Below are 16,430 nucleotides of genomic sequence, written 5' to 3' on the forward strand. Positions count from 1 at the left end.
AGCAATATATTTAGTTTAGTTTAGTATTAAGTATTTTATCTAGAGCTCATTCAGGTTCATACTTATTACGAACTGTCATAAAAAATAAGGTATATGCATTTTTTCATTCGAAATCACTCAAGCTGAATATTTTTCACCTGGTATAAGTACACTTTGTGTGGATAAGTAAAGCCGCAAGATTTGATGTGTACCGTAGTCTGGTAGGAATAGTGGGGACGGAACTCATTCTGACTATCTTTTTCAAACGATAGAGATCGTTATAGTTGGTAATTGTCCAGATAGACAAAAGTGCGTCTTTGTGAAGCTTGTGGCTTTATCACCACCAAAAAAAAAAGTAGAAGACACATGCTTGCGAGAAGTTCAATAGCACTTGACGCACTGTGGAAAATATTGAAGCAACCGACTTAAAAATTGATGGAGATGCTCGGATTAAACACATGCTTTTCCAAGTATGAGTCAGCTGGCTCTACTCGTGCAACAAGACCGCGTCAAGGAAGCAATTTTTGTTCTAAGTTGCCCGTTTTGTTCGAAAAATTATATTTCAGCCTCAGAAATTAATGTATTTTCATAAATGAAGCATGATCAGACCAAATTGATCGATATCTTGTGCCAAATTTGGTTTCTCAATTCAAGTCTGAAAATGTTGACAACCAAAACGTATTTCCTAATTTGTTCAAGCTTCTGCAACTGTTTTTGACTATCCCTGTATCCACTCCAATGGCATTACTATCTTTCAGTGTCTTGGAATGCATAAAAAACTATATGAGAAACTCTATGTTCTATAACGTTCATCACATTTAGCTACACAAGCCATTGAAAATGGTGCGGTTAAAAACATCGACTTTGAGGAATGCGTGGAAATTTATGCCAGACTCAAATCAAGACATCTAGCGTTGTTTTAGGAGTGAGTTTTTAAGGGTAAAAAACGATTTCCGGTGAAACTACGAGAAAAAAATTAATAGCAAAGCTGTAGGTAGATAATGAACAGACCTACATCTTTTGTATTGACACTTCTTTTTCATAACCTCAAAATCTATGTGAAAAATTGGTATAACGAAGTTTTTGGTTTTCATTTTTAGCTTTCACACATAACATTTTTTTTCAAGATACTCACCTTTTTATGTCCCAAATACAATGCCATTTATTTGATTTGAAATATTATTTTTTTTACTTTATTTTGACTTAATATTGAGAATACATTCTTATCTATCGGAAACTATCCTGTCAACATATTAGTTTTTTTAAAAAGTATTTTGTTCATTGAAATCTCTACTTTGCGATGTTGTGAAAAAAAATCACTATGATAAATTTTCTCAGAAAAGGCAAAAAAAATGGAAAAAGATTCGCAACCTAAAATTTTTTAATCATTATGTACAGTTTTTGGATATTTATTGAAATCTTCACTCTTATTACTTATCTTTATCAATATTACATGAAATCTTATATTTTTCGTGTAATTAGAGTGTAAAATTTTGATAAATAACTGAAAATTATACATATATGTGATTTTTTTCGTTTTTTTGCACATTCCGATGAAATTTACCATGATGATGTTAATATTTTTTTACACCATCAGAAATCGGAGATTTCAACAAACAAAGAACTCACCAGCGTTTTAAGAAAAAACTGATATTATGAGGGGAGAATTTTTTATTGAAAATTAGGATGCTTTTTCGATATTAAGTCAAAATAATGTTGAAAACTAAATATTTCAAATCAAATAAATTACAATGTATTTGGGACATAAAAAGGTATGTTTTCACCATATTTCGTGAGAAAAAAAAATGTTTTTTGTAAAAGAATTTTTGAAAGTTATTTGAATTATTATTATACAAAATTTGTAGATCTTTTTATCAGTTACAACTTTGCTGTTTAACTTTTTTTCACAGGATTTGTAGTTTTGCCGAAAATCGAGATAAACCGGTTTTTACCCTTACCTCAGTTCGCCCGTAAATGATTTTTCGTTCCATTTTTATCATATTCTCCTTGTCTCCATCCTACTTTTTTTTGTTTTCAAAATTATTGACCCAGCTCTACCTAGACGATCGAGTACCTAGAAACTATATGAACAATTATTTATCTGTTATTAGGTAATTCTTGTTACATGTTCATAATTAAAAATTGATCTATTAAATATTTAATTCTTACCGTAAATTAAAGAAATAATGGACCTCAACATGCGAGTCATAAATTGTACCACCGCTCTTAAAATTACGCAACTGTGGCCACTCAAAACTTCTTCACTTTACTTTGAAAAACCATATTTAAGTACAAAAAATTTTGTCAATGTACGCTAAGAATACCATACTCGACTACTAGTAAAAAGGGATGAAGATCCTAAAGTTACTAATATTTTTTTCGATTAGATATTAGTAGGAGGAATTTACAGTGATAAAACAGCCCATTGACTGACACATATGTTTTTCGTGAAAAAAAATCAATCTTTCTATAAAAATATATTTCTGTTATAATTTAATATCATACTTCTACCATTTCTATCTGTAACTGCACAAGGTACCAAGTACAAAAATGTTATAATTCGCCGCCAACTTCTAATGAACAGCATAATTCAAAAAAGTTTAGCTCTGCATCCGTTTACAATAACCAATGTTCGTTCATTCGTATGTATTTACTAGATATCACATTTTAGAAAAGAAAATGCATCTACCACAAGATTTACAAGAATTGTATCATCTTTACCAGCAAGAAATTCATGCATCCACTTATACGGATTTCAGTATACCTCAAACAACTCCGGCATATACTCCAACAGATATTTTACCTCCGATAGGAAAAATGTGAGTATAATAGGAAAAATACACATAAGAAAAACAATTTCTAAATGACATTTTACTTCATTATTATTTTATCGGTTACTTAACTAAAGTGGTTTCTTCCTTTATCTGTTACAGAAGTCATTTGAAAAACAAAAAGCAAGGATGTCAGATATATTTTCTGACGTTCTTATTCAAAAAAATACATATAACGAATTTATTGATTAGCTTTAATGCGTTCGAGATACGAGAAAAATAATTAATGCCAGCTATGTTATGAGCGGTTATTATTCAGTTATTATTATTCAGTCCCAGACGATGAATACATAAGTATTCGAAAGCTAGGAAAATATATCAAAGTTAGTCTACTCTGGTGTTTCATTGCCACGTTCCCAATAAGAAACCGCTTTTATATATATATACAGGGTGTTTCAAAACTTTCGCATGCGGGTTATATCACTGCATTAAGCGAAAAAAATCGATTAAAAACCACCAAACAATCCATGTCTATAACGCATAGATTAATCGCAAATTAACAATAAGGTTAAGCCAATCAAAGCTTGTGGAACGTTTAATTTCCTCCCTATCGAGCGGTCGAGACAACCATAAATGTATTTAGCTGCTGCCGCATTTTTGAACTTTGCGTTATAGACATGTGATTTTTTGATGATTTTTGATCGATTTTTTTCGCTTAATGCAGTGATATAACCCGCATGCGAAAGTTTTGAAACATCGTTTATATATATATATATATATATATATATATATATATATATATATATATATATATATATATATATATATTAAAGGAAAGATTATCAAAAAAAAACTAATTTTAAAACAGAAGAGACCTAAAATCGTAAACATTTAGATGCATTGATATATCACAAAGTCTAAGAAATAAGAAATTTATATTTATATATCGCCTTTTGATACCATTTGAAATTTTAGCTCAAGATCATCATCTATGGCGGAAATCTTTTGATTTTGCACCAAATCCACGTGTTATTTCAAATTCTTATGAAAAATATGGAATCTGAAATTTCTAAGAATACGCTTATGGCGAAAATTAATGAAGTTCGGATCAGTGAAATTACATTAAGTGATTCTGTTACGGTTCATTTGTTAAAGTGGAAACGACCACGTGAAAGACTTAATATGGTTTATAACCAACGGATGGATTCGACAACAGGACAATATATGTATAGTACCAACAATGGAGAATGTTTAGAATCTCCATTCTGTTTAGATGTGGATTTAAATATGAGAAATTTGGTAATAAAGTAATAATAAGAATAATGTGTATACTGTGATCCAAACAGAACTGTAATATATTTAGTCGAAACTCAGATTTATGCTCAAGAAGTTGTTAACTACAATTGGGTTAACGACCAAATAAAGTATCTTTAAATATACCCTATTCAAAAGGAAACATATTATCAATCTCCATGCGTTGCTATTGATGACCAGATTTTTTACGTCGATATGTGACAATGGATGAATCATGGATCCATCACTTCACTCCGAAATCAAAACGATTATCATCTGCAGCCGACGAACCACGTCCAAAAAGTGGAAATCCACAACAGTCAGCTGAGAAGGTTATGGCCTCAGTATTTTGGAATGCGCATGGAATATTGTTCATCGACTATCTCCAAAATGGAGAGACAATCAATAGTGAATACTGCATGAAAATTTTGGATCGTTTGGATGCAAAGATCAAGGAAAAACGACCTAATATGTAGAAGAAAAACCATTGATCTACCAAGACAATGCACCCAATCACAAGTCGATAACAACGATGGTTAAATTGAAAGAATTACACTTCGAATAGCTTCCTAATGCACCGTATAGTCCAGACTTGGACCCTAGTGACTGCTAGCTATTCGCTGATCTCAAAAAAGTGTTCGTCGGTAAGATCACTTGAGGAAGAAGTTGCTGAAACTGAAGCCTATTTTGATGCAAAAGACAAATTCTCATATAATCACGGGATCCAGCAGTTAGAGAAACGTTGGAAAGATTATATTGTTGTTGAAGGCGATTACATTGATGAATAAAATCGATTTTTGTAAAAAAAATGTGTACTTCTTAGTTAGTGATGTGTTATTTGTTTTGATCAGTGCAGTAATGTGATATAATTTTTATAATTGTTACAGTTTCTTGTGTCTCACTTTTTGTTAACTGGTATAATTATACCCACTTGCCAATCTTTTGGCGCTTTTTCTGTGTCATATATTTTGTTCAGCATGATTTTAGCTCCTCTATTATTTTCCTTTCCTCCGCTTTTAACATGTCTGGCGTGATTTGGTCTATTCCTGGTGCCTTTCCTAGTTTTAATTTCTGTAAATTCTCAAATATCAACTGTCAAATATACAGACTTTTTTAATGTATGAATAATCCACTTTCTTTGTTGCCTTAAATTCTTTTGTACGTCCATTATGGACTACTATGTGAAAATAATTGTTTTTGGATAATTTTACAGCATATAGAACTATGATGAGTATCTTCAAATGTTATTATAAGTAGAAAACTTTCTAAACTAAGTCAAATTATTGGTATTAACAATTGACTCAACAGACACATTTTTGTTTATTTTTTGAATTCCAATATTTTATTGTAGATGTGGCTAATAGCGAATGAGCTCTTTATTTCATACTTGTATACGTATCTATAAATTTTCTTTTATCTATTATAATCCTCTCATATCTCATGAAATACTTTCAGGCGGATGCCGACATCTTTAAGTGGAAGCGACGCAAGTGTACTTTCTCCTCCTTCGTCAGCAGACTCTGGAGATTCAAGTGTAGATCGTTTAATGGGACAACCTGTCATAAGACATACTTTTAGTAAAAAACTTCCACCACTCCCCCCTAGTCCGCCAATCAAATCAAGAAAAACAGATTCCAGGTACTTTATTTACGTTTTTTGACAATTTTATTTCGTCTAATAAAATTAATAAATACATTTATTTATGGACTCGAAAGAATTATGCCACACAATCTCAGAGTATTGATGAATGCTATTATTGAGGACCGCTTCAAGGAGGTTAATTCTCTATCCTTAATGTCATGGTTAATATTATTGTCCTTCCTTGTATGTAATTTCGAATGGTGTTGCGGGTTTATAACTCAGAATAAAACTATCCAAGTATTTTTTAAAATGGCAACGTTTCGATCTTTTATTTAATCTTTATCGAGGCTAAAAATTTATGGTACATTATAAATCATACGTTGATACATCAAGATTCATAAAGATCAAATAAAAAATCGGAACATTAGCATTTTAAAAAACACTTGAGACAGTTTAATTTTCAGTATTCAGCCATTCGAAATCTATTCTTAATGTTAGTCGACATAAATACTAATGCAGGATTGAAAACTAACTCTATGCATAGAGAAATGTTTTACAGTGCTTAACACTCTTATGTACATTGTATAACTTTAGCTCCTTAGCTTGGTTTTGCCCTCCTATTGAGTTTAATTAGTAGAATAATAAATACATTTCTTCGACTGTTTAAAACGGGGTCATACTCTATGTGTTTCTAAGTTCCTATTGTTTTCCCATATTATTTTGATGACTTTTTGGGTAACCAGGTTCTTCATTGCCGTGCCGTCCAGAGTGATACATACATCATAATATTTTTTTATTCCCAGTGAATTCGGAGGCTGCGTATATGTCCAAAATAGCTTTGACTCAATTTTACAAGATCCAAGAGCTTAGAGGGCAGCTCTGTTGTCTGATAGAATGAAAATCTTTTAAATGCGATAGTTCCATTGTAAGCCTGGAAAAAAGAAAGAGTCCAACTATATTTCTTATTATCATCATATCATATACCTTCTCAAATTTTGTGTTGACAATAGTTAAATCCGAAATATTTAGGTGTTAGATGGTCCTTTTCCACATCCTGTAATAGGTGCTTCCTAATCAAGAATAATTCCTTAACGATTATATGCAATGTATATGTGAACAGAATTATTAAAATGGTCTAAGTTGAGACTTTAATAATATGAATTTATCTATTATTCCATAACGTATTATTGTAAACTAAATTTATTCAGAGTAATATCAAAATTAAACCTTCAGATAGTAGTTATACTCTCAACTTTATAGGCAAAAACTTGAAAAAAATATAAACATAACCCGAACATTACATACAGGAAAATATTTGATATTGTAATGTTTTTCTTATTTATTTTTAATTTATTTAAATACCGTACACTATACTTAACTAGTTTATAATAATTCACTTATCACTATCATGTAACTAACTTAAATAATTTATTTGAAAACTTACTTCGCTGATTCGTTCTGTTCACTACGACTATTATAAACTAAACTGCTCTAAGCGAACCCGTTTATATAAACAAACGATGTTCTTGAGAATTCTAGAAAAATAAAGAAATAAAACAAATAAAAAATAGATTTTCCTACAAATTACTCAGAAGAAACAATACAAATAATCCGCTTGCTATATAAACGGATAAAAAAACATTAAACGGGTTCTGTGGTTTAAAAAAGTAAGTCAAAGGTACGCTTTCGCTGAATCTTAGAATTTCAATACATCTAGGCAAGACCGGCCTAGCGCGGAGACATGTTCGTTACAATATATATTCAAGGTATTCCACACAAGAATTGACTCAAAGTAGAAGCGTATAAGGGAGCCCAAAATTGGACGATAGGGAGCAATTTAGCTCTATACCAAGTTGCATCCCCGACCCAAAATTTTATAAAAAAAAAATATCGTTTCAATTCCTAACTTGAAAATACCAAATTTGGTTCACTATATGAGACTTTTAAGGGCATCAAGTAAGATTAGGCAATGATCGATCTATTCTGGAGGGTTAATTAATTGTAATTATACAGCTTTCAACTGTCAGTTGATTTGAAAAATGAAAAAAAAATTTGCACATAGCTTGGGTTTGAATTTTTAAATTTAACAAAAATAATCTTTACATTAAGCTAGGGGCTTGGGGGGCTATAGCCCCGGGCTCTAGGTCCAAGAGGGCCCCATCATTTGGAAATCATTCTGTATTTTTTGATGTGTTGATACCACAAATCTAACGTATTGATATTATTTTGTGAATTTTTCCGGGTTTCCGAATTCCCTAAGGGTGCCCCGTCATTATTTTAGCCCCGGGTCTTATAAATCTTATTCCGGCCCTGTTAATAAAAGTCGCTAACGAACTTGTAGCTGCCTTGCAGAGAACCAGAAGGGATCACAAGAAAATTCCAAGAAATATTAGGTATACTCGTTTTATTTGCACGAAGCACTTCCGTAAACCAAGCAGTTTGTTTCGTTAGCCTATTATAAGTATATTGAGTCGTGAAGACACTACCGTACTTCAATTCCGCTGAATCAAGTGTATAGAGTCTAGCAGATGATATATTCCTTTGATAAGTCTCTTTCACCGCGAAAATAAATTAACAAATTAAAATAAAAAGTATGTCTATAACTTTCATCGTAAAGAACGATTTTTGTCCATTTTAAACAATCAATCCCTCGTACCGAAAAATGAAGTCAAAGATCTTGGAATTCACGATATGTACGTTTACAACTTGGGTTCTTATAATTTCCATGTTGACAATGTGAAAATGTACGTATGGGATGATACCACAGCTTCTTGATGTGCACAGAAAGTAACATCTAGATTTTAGGGCATATGGAGGTTATAACTAATCAAAAACACGTAATAACTTACAGCGATGCTTATTCAAGTTAAAATCATAACAGTAAAGTAACATTGACACTGATAAAATTTTATATTGAAACATTCTGCAATGAAATATCTAGAACTCGATCCTGGTTAAGTCGAAGTGCCATTCCCTCACCCTGAACCCTAAATATACGTTATCTCGAATGATTTAAATTTTGTAACTCGAATCAAATATTATTCCCCTATGAAGTATTGATGATACATCTTTATACTCTATGGAATTTTAAAAAGTAGACACCGTGAGTTAGTGAAATCAATGAGATGGAATTCTCCCAAATAATAGCAATAAAAACCAAAATGAATATTTTTAATCTATTGTGTTTGTCTTGTTCGGCAGTACTTATTTGCCTTTTAACTAACAACAAGAGTACAAAGCGGAAACTAAAGACTTTAACTCTGCATAAGAATAGCGGTGTCATCAATACGGTAAAACGTGGCAAAAAGTCAAAATTTCAGTTAAATCCTGTATCTCCAAGTACTTATTGAGCCAAAAACTCTTTAAATCGATTTTTTTTTTAAATTCCCTTGGCATACAACTCATAAGAATTACACTGTAACTAACTAACTACCTAATTATATATATATATATATATATATATATATATATATATATATATATATATATATATTCATTTTGAGGTATTTCTGTATATTCTTTAATTTTGTCCCATCAGATCCTATTAAAGAAAAGGATAAACAGATACTACAATCAATTTAAAACGAAACATCAAACCATAAAACATTTGTCCTTACCATATGTACAATAGGGCTGGCCAATTATCAAAAAATATAATCGAGTATCGATTATATAAAATAATCGATTATTTTCGACTAATCTATTAATCGAAAATAATCAAAAATAATCGATTTATCGAAAATAATCGATCAATCGAAAATAATCGATTAATCGAAAATAATCAATTTTCAAGTATTCGAAAATCAGAAATAAAGCTTCAAAAGAACGATTGTGGTTTGATTCCTACAAAAAACAAGATAAAAAGCGAGTATACCACTAGGAACATACATAAGACATTACGGTTTGATTCCCAATAAAAACAAACCAAATAATGAACCTACAGAAGATATTTAGAAGTAAGATTCTGACATTGAATTATGTTGAAATAATTATTCAGAAAATAAATTTTTCAATCGTTAAAATTTATCTATTAAGTCTATTTTCTAAATAGACTAAGAGGTCATCAATACGATAAAAAAAATAGAACTAAATTAACGAACGAATTTGGTAAATATTAAGGATTGGGGCTCCTTTCGCACATATAGTGTTGTTCTTCTGAATATTCACCCCGAATGTTTTGCATCAAGTCCTGGAGCACCCTGTATATTATATATGTACTATCTATTTATTATAATTTGATCTTAATTCTAACAAGGTTCTGACAATTCTCAAAATCTAATTTTAAAGCAATAAATTCAGTATTGCTTTCAATGTTTGCGGATGTTGCAGCATTAGAAGATTTTTCGTGAAGCGTCGCTGCTCTTTCAGTTGAAATATCATAAGAGTTTTCAGCATATTGGTAGGAAGTTTTTGCTTTTTTTGCTATTAGAGCAATTTATTTTATGCCATATCTATGTTCGAAAACCTATGGCTCCTAAAAAATTATATCTTTAGAATAAAAAAAAATTCAAATCACCTAACTCTAACAAACCTTCTATCTTCAGTTAGTCCATAGGTGTGTTTGTGAGAAGAAGCAAATGGTTTTGTTTTATTTAAAAATTAATAATAAAAAGTTAAAAGTTTGTACGAAAACATTTCTTGATATATACGATTTAAAGGGTTGGAGTGCTAATGACTCAAAGAAGAAACAGACAGATCTAGAAATGTTATAATGGATACTGATGATAATGGAGATCTAATTTAGAGCAACGTAATATTGGAACAAAAAAGAGGGTTAGCTTCAAGGCAAGAGCAGCTGAACAAAAATTTCAGCATGTCTTTGCCAACACTTCAGTCCCGTTACTGTAGGCAACTTTATTTAGGGCTTATATGGAATAAAACACAAATGATATGCACTACTCTGCAATCTGGTGCAAAAAAAATGTTACTGCATTGCTGATGTGTAGTTTAAATAAGCCTTTCGTAGATTCAAATTTAGCCTAGTTTAAGCCCAGAAAGGACCAATGTCACCTATGCTGAGCTTATATCTTACATCATTGATATGGTGTAATGGAAGCTGAGTACAAAAACCACCATAAATAAAAGAATATGCCCAGATAAAAAAAGACAAAAAATGTTTACAATTAAACTTTCAAGCTTTGTGATTATGTTCAAAATCTAATGCATCTGTATTATATTACAGGCGAAAATTAGTAGTTCATAACTTTTACATCTTCAGTATCTAAAAACTAAGAATGGATTTTGTTATATATAGAACAAGACTGAGGAGAGGCTTACTGCAAATGAATTCTCGAGTATCATGTTTGTTTTTTTTTAATCTGAAACTGTTTGTACTGGAGCAAAGTACTCTACATAATCCACAGTGATGTTGTAGTTACCAAAATAGGTCTACAACCTTCATAGAGTGTAACTCCAAGCTCTCTGTTATCAAAAGGCATTTAAAAAATATTTGATCCACACTTTTTTTAAGGATTACAGTAAGGTAATAAAAAGTCGATAAAACCAGAAGTAAAGATTGGGGATACCAAAGTGACAGACATTGGCGTCTTCATTATTCTGCTAATGGAAAAATTTATTACAAGCTAGATTACTGAGAACAATATAAAGTGCTTCCTCTCCTCGCGAAGCTCGTCAATTAAGAAGTTCTAGAAGATCAAAAAATAAAAATTGAAATAATGCAAATAAAAATAAAGAAAAATGTAATTTCCCGAAATTGTACTCGAAGATAGATTGAAAATGCCACGAAAAGATCATCCAGAATACCCCCGAATTTTTTTACTGCTAGGTTTATTATTGGTTTATATTTGTTCGATATTAAATTGAACTATTTTTTATCCTACTATTAGTTTTTCCTGAAAAATTTTTTCCACAAACAATTTCATGCAGCTACTATCAATTATTGTTCCTGAGATGTTGACATCATTTTGATGTCAACATCTCATTAGTTTAAAAATATTTTTTAGTTTCAAAAATCCAAACTTTGTACACAATATTTAAAATCTTATAAAAATAATAAAATAAATGTTCCCAATACATTTTATCTTTCATTAACAACCTAAGTTTATGAATTAAAAAGAGATTTCATAAAGATTCATCTTTAGCCAAAATAAAATGATCTAAACACCATTACAAAGCACAAATTTATTGGACCCAGTTATATGAGTCGGTCTTTTTCTTTAAATAATTGTTAAAAGTGTAAAATTACTTGAAATAAGTTTCGCAAAATAGTATATGCGGTATTGAAATAAACAAAGTTGGTTTTTATGCCTCTGGTAAAATTTGGAAAAAATGAGTTGGGTGGTTTTACAATTAGAAGAAAAGATTAACTTTCTTAGAAACAATATCTATGTAAAATGATACTTGTCATTAGAAGAAATATATACATCTTTCTTTTATAAATCCTTCTCTTTAGAACCTTAATTATATGGGAAATCTTCAAAAATTTACTTTTTTTGTTTTAGTTCCATGAAGAAAAGCTTCAGTGAAATGCGTCTCAGCGGATCGGAAGAAGGTCCAACGTAATATTAAATCTTTTTTTTAATGTATTAATATGATTTTTCTCAGTAAAATATGTGTGAATTTTTTTATCATAATATTTTGATTCTTATTGACATAACTGTATATACTGTTAAATTACTGACAGATAAATACTGTTTTAGCTATTTCTACCTACGATATTGTAATATATCTGGAAATGGAAATACCTAACGTTATTAAACAATAATAGTTTATTTTTTTAAAAATTAAGTCACGATTAAAATTAATAATAATTATTATTATTCTCAGAATAATAATAATTATTATAAGAGATATTCCAACATTTGTAGCACTGGATTCCCTGATTTACTTTTAAAGAGCTCCCAGGCGGATGACCCCACTCAGTACAGACCTATCACGTGCCTACTCACTTTATATAAGATACTTACAGCTTGTATAACTAACAGAATTTATAGGTACGTAGAGGAAAATAACATCTTAGCAGAGGAACAAAAAGGTTGAAGAAGAGAAACCTATAAATACTTAGGATTTCAGCAGGCTAAGTTACTGGACCACAAGCTGGCACAAGCTAGAATCCAGGATCAATACACGAAAAAAGTGAAATCACTTATGCAATCCGAATTAAATGCAGGCAACTTAGTCCAGGCAATCAATATCTATGCCACACCTGTTTTAAACACTTTTTTGGAATCCAGAAGTGGACGAAAACAGAGCTATAGGCTACTCAGAGGTTGACATGAATAATGACGACGAAGAACAACAACAACCAACCGAAATCATCCACTATTAGAACAACTTTACTCCGAAAAGAGGGTGGTAGGGGCTTGATTGACCTTCTTAACCTGCACTCTCGATAAGTAATGAAACTACGTGAATTCTTTTATACTAAATCTGAAGTCTCAACTCTGCATCGGATTATATCCAAGGCGGATAAGGAACAATGGTCACGAAAAGCATTACACGGTAGACATCATCACGACCTCAACCATTCGCATGTTGACAAAGGAGCTTCACACAGATGGCTTACTAGCGCTAATCTCTTTCCAGAGACCGAAGGCTTCATAATGGCTATCCAGGCACAAGTTATTAACACGAATAACTACAAGAAAAATATTATTAAGGATCCGAACACTCAATCTGACAAATGCAGAAAGTGCCAACAAACATCAGAGACCATTTAATATATAGCATCTGCTTATAGTGTGTTAGCTAATCCCGACTATCTACACCAGCATAACCAAGTGTGCAATATCATCCTCCAGAAACTGGCCAACAAGTTCAGTCTTCTCAATACATAGTATTACAAGTACAAGCCGCAGAAGGTGGTTGATAGAAGGATCAATTCAGTCCTTCTTGTCGATGTAACTATACAAACACCAGAAGAAACTGGCCAAATACGCGGATCTCGCAAATAAGATTAAACAGAGCAACTGGCGTCGTGTCTAAGATCCTGCACGATAGCATCGCCAAACAGGGATTACCAAAAAACATCTTCGCCGAGATCCAAAAGGTTGAAATATTGAATACTTGCCACATAGAGCTCAAGTTCATTATGTAAACCTAATCCTTTTGATACTTTCTATCCGGGATAAATAAATAATACCGGCTCTAAGCTGAGTAGTGCATAAGTCTTTCGCATGATAATAATTATCATATAGAGGTGATAATGTGAAGTGAATAATAAAAATTCCATGTACATATTATTAATCACAGAATTAACAGAAGACGATTTGTCTTGAGCAAACCATTAACAAATTTTTTATTATACTTAATATGCGTTCATATTGTGTCAGTGTCCAAAAAAAAATAGGAAAAATAACGAACGAAAGAACTTCCAGTCGGCATGTTGGGGTTCCTTCGCACTCTTGGGATCATAGACTTGTGCATAAAAGTATATAAACATATCTAATCACGAAGAAAGAAAGATTACAAATCCATGTGTTAGACAGTTAACATTTGGAACTATTGCGCATGCCTACCAATACAATCACCAATACATTATGTAATTCCAGAAATTATAAAAACTATACTGATGTCTAACTTCAGCATTTGCTCAATGTGTAATACTTCTAATGTTTTTCATTAAAATTTTATTTTTATGGAGTCTCCATGGACCCCATTATGACATCTTAAAAGTTGCCAGCTTCAAAACGATTCAAACCCAGATATAAATGCACATGCTGGCAATATTTTATTAATTTAACAATGATATAACAAGCTGAACAACTCGAAAAATGATAATTGATAATTAAACTTGCCTCTGCATCAAAATATGATTATCTTTTGATCGTATTTATAAACATTCAAATCACCAATAAAACTAATATAACACAAAAGAAAACACGTGAATAAACGCATAACATCTAAACAAAGCTTTTTTAGTTTTTAGAAACACTATGACGAAGCAATGTTGTCACTTCCATGGTAAAATGTACAAAATATAATAAGTTCTAGATTAGAACGTTCCAGTAGAAAAAAGTATTAATTGAGACCTGTAGCAATTTACTTGGTTTATGGTTTATTCGATAAGAGGACTGTATTCAACTTAATTTTTTGTCTTTGCTTGAATTACGTTAACTATTGATATTCATTTACAAATGAAACAATAAATATACGACATTTCGTTTTATTAGGTATTAAAGAGCATAGATCGATATTCATTAAACATGAATGCGGTCGACCGTTTTCCTGTTAACAGTGGGGATGGGCAACAACTCGCCGTTTGGCATTAATTACAATATTCCCTTACATAAAATATAACAGTGGTAATGAATACCAATAATTAAATTTTAATTGTGGAGTAACTAGCAATCTACTGATTTATCGCGTTAACAATTTTTAATCTTTACAAAGAATGTTCCTTATGAAATTGGTTACAAATTTTACACCATTTTTATAATCAATTCAAATTTATTGAAAAAAATACGAAGAGATTATTGAAAACAACTGTTTTTTTTTACTTTTCACCTCGATTAAATTATATATCAAGAAAATTCAGTTTATTATCTATCATTCCGAGGTTGATTGCTAATTTGACTGCAATATTTTTGCACGGTCTTCCTCTAAGTTGACGTCCTCCGGGAACTTCATACATCGCTCTACGCGGGTATCGATCAGAATGCATCCTCTCCTCATGTCTCAGCCACCCCAGACGCGCCCTCCGAATGAACGCCACTAAATCTAATTCGCCATTCATCTATCTCAGTTCAGCATTCCTACGAATCCTCAACGCACCGTTATCGCAAACAGGGCCAAAAATCTTGTGTATGATCTTACGTCCCCAGCAGTTCAAAATCTGCTCACTTGTCATAGTATCCATATGTGACTAGGGGACGGATTATTGTAAATTATGAATTGACAGCAATATTGCTCAAACAAAAATTAAATTAGGTTAAAAAAAGGCAGAATGTTCTTTGGCAATACATTTTTAATAAATTTTTTTAATCCTAAAAAAACCCTCCCTGAACACTCAACAATATTAGTACCAACCGTATATATAGGTAGGAAAACAATTATTGCCGGATTAGATATCAATGTAGGTGCCTGAAATTTGAAAATCTCAAAAACGTATATTGCTTTTATGAAAACCTATGAAACCACCTATTTAACGTTATGTTTTAAAGTAAATGTCACTTATCGTTCAACTATTCATTAATTGAATTGAATTTGAATTTACAAAATGTAGACACTTCTCATAATAGTTATCCGACATTTCATTACCGATACTATGTTAAAATGGAAGCACAAATATTAAGTACACTTATAAACAGACGTAAGCTGATCAAGCATCAACTTTATTCAATTTTTCAATATCCTGAGAAGACTCTTCGGCGTTAGTTTCTAACGTTGACAATGCTAAGCCGGGGCTACATAATTGGACAATTTCGGAGATATCTTTACCTTTTGTTTCGGGAAGGTAAGCTCTAAAAATAAAAATTAAATATTTAAAATTTAATAGATTTTTCTTATTAACTACTAGAGGTCACACCCTGCTTCGCACGGGTAGTAGAGTGTAATATGCTTCCATATAATATTTATACTTCTTAAAGTATTCTAATGTATTTTATTAAATAAATATTATAAAAAGAAAAATAATATTTATTTATGTACAATATTGCTAATATTTGCCTGATTACTTGCTACTACTACTAAGAGGTGAGAATTGCGGTAGAATTTATTTGCACGCACGAAAATATTTACAAAGCAAACTCCAATTATTTTTGAATTTTTATCTATCCTAGAGACGAGATCACCTTTTGTATTATAACGGGAGCCGCAAAAAGAACGCATGAATTTGAGTTGAGTAGT

At 31.3% G+C, this 16,430-nt stretch overlaps 2 protein-coding genes across 4 annotated transcripts in view; one reads left to right on the forward strand and one right to left on the reverse strand.

Annotated features, from left to right (window-relative positions):
* LOC130900464 (kinesin-like protein KIF19) overlaps positions 1 to 12,209 on the forward strand; it is a 64,395-nt gene extending 52,186 nt beyond the window's left edge. Inside the window, exons 11-13 of the mRNA XM_057811101.1 lie at positions 2,651 to 2,798; positions 5,499 to 5,681; positions 12,086 to 12,209. Of these exons, the coding sequence (XP_057667084.1) occupies positions 2,651 to 2,798; positions 5,499 to 5,681; positions 12,086 to 12,146 (392 nt within the window). The 3' untranslated portion in view covers positions 12,147 to 12,209. The remainder of the gene's footprint in view (positions 1 to 2,650; positions 2,799 to 5,498; positions 5,682 to 12,085) is intronic.
* A 3,320-nt stretch (positions 12,210 to 15,529) lies between these two features.
* The window catches only part of LOC130900467 (solute carrier family 2, facilitated glucose transporter member 1-like), a 29,268-nt gene continuing 28,367 nt past the window's right edge, over positions 15,530 to 16,430 (reverse strand). For all 3 annotated transcript variants that reach the window (XM_057811105.1, XM_057811106.1, XM_057811107.1), the window contains exon 10: positions 15,530 to 16,045. In XM_057811105.1, coding sequence (XP_057667088.1) covers positions 15,904 to 16,045 — 142 coding nt within the window. In that variant the 3' untranslated portion in view covers positions 15,530 to 15,903. The remainder of the gene's footprint in view (positions 16,046 to 16,430) is intronic.

Source organism: Diorhabda carinulata, chromosome X (genome assembly GCF_026250575.1).
Source record: "Diorhabda carinulata isolate Delta chromosome X, icDioCari1.1, whole genome shotgun sequence".
NCBI classification, from domain to species: Eukaryota; Metazoa; Arthropoda; class Insecta; order Coleoptera; family Chrysomelidae; genus Diorhabda; species Diorhabda carinulata.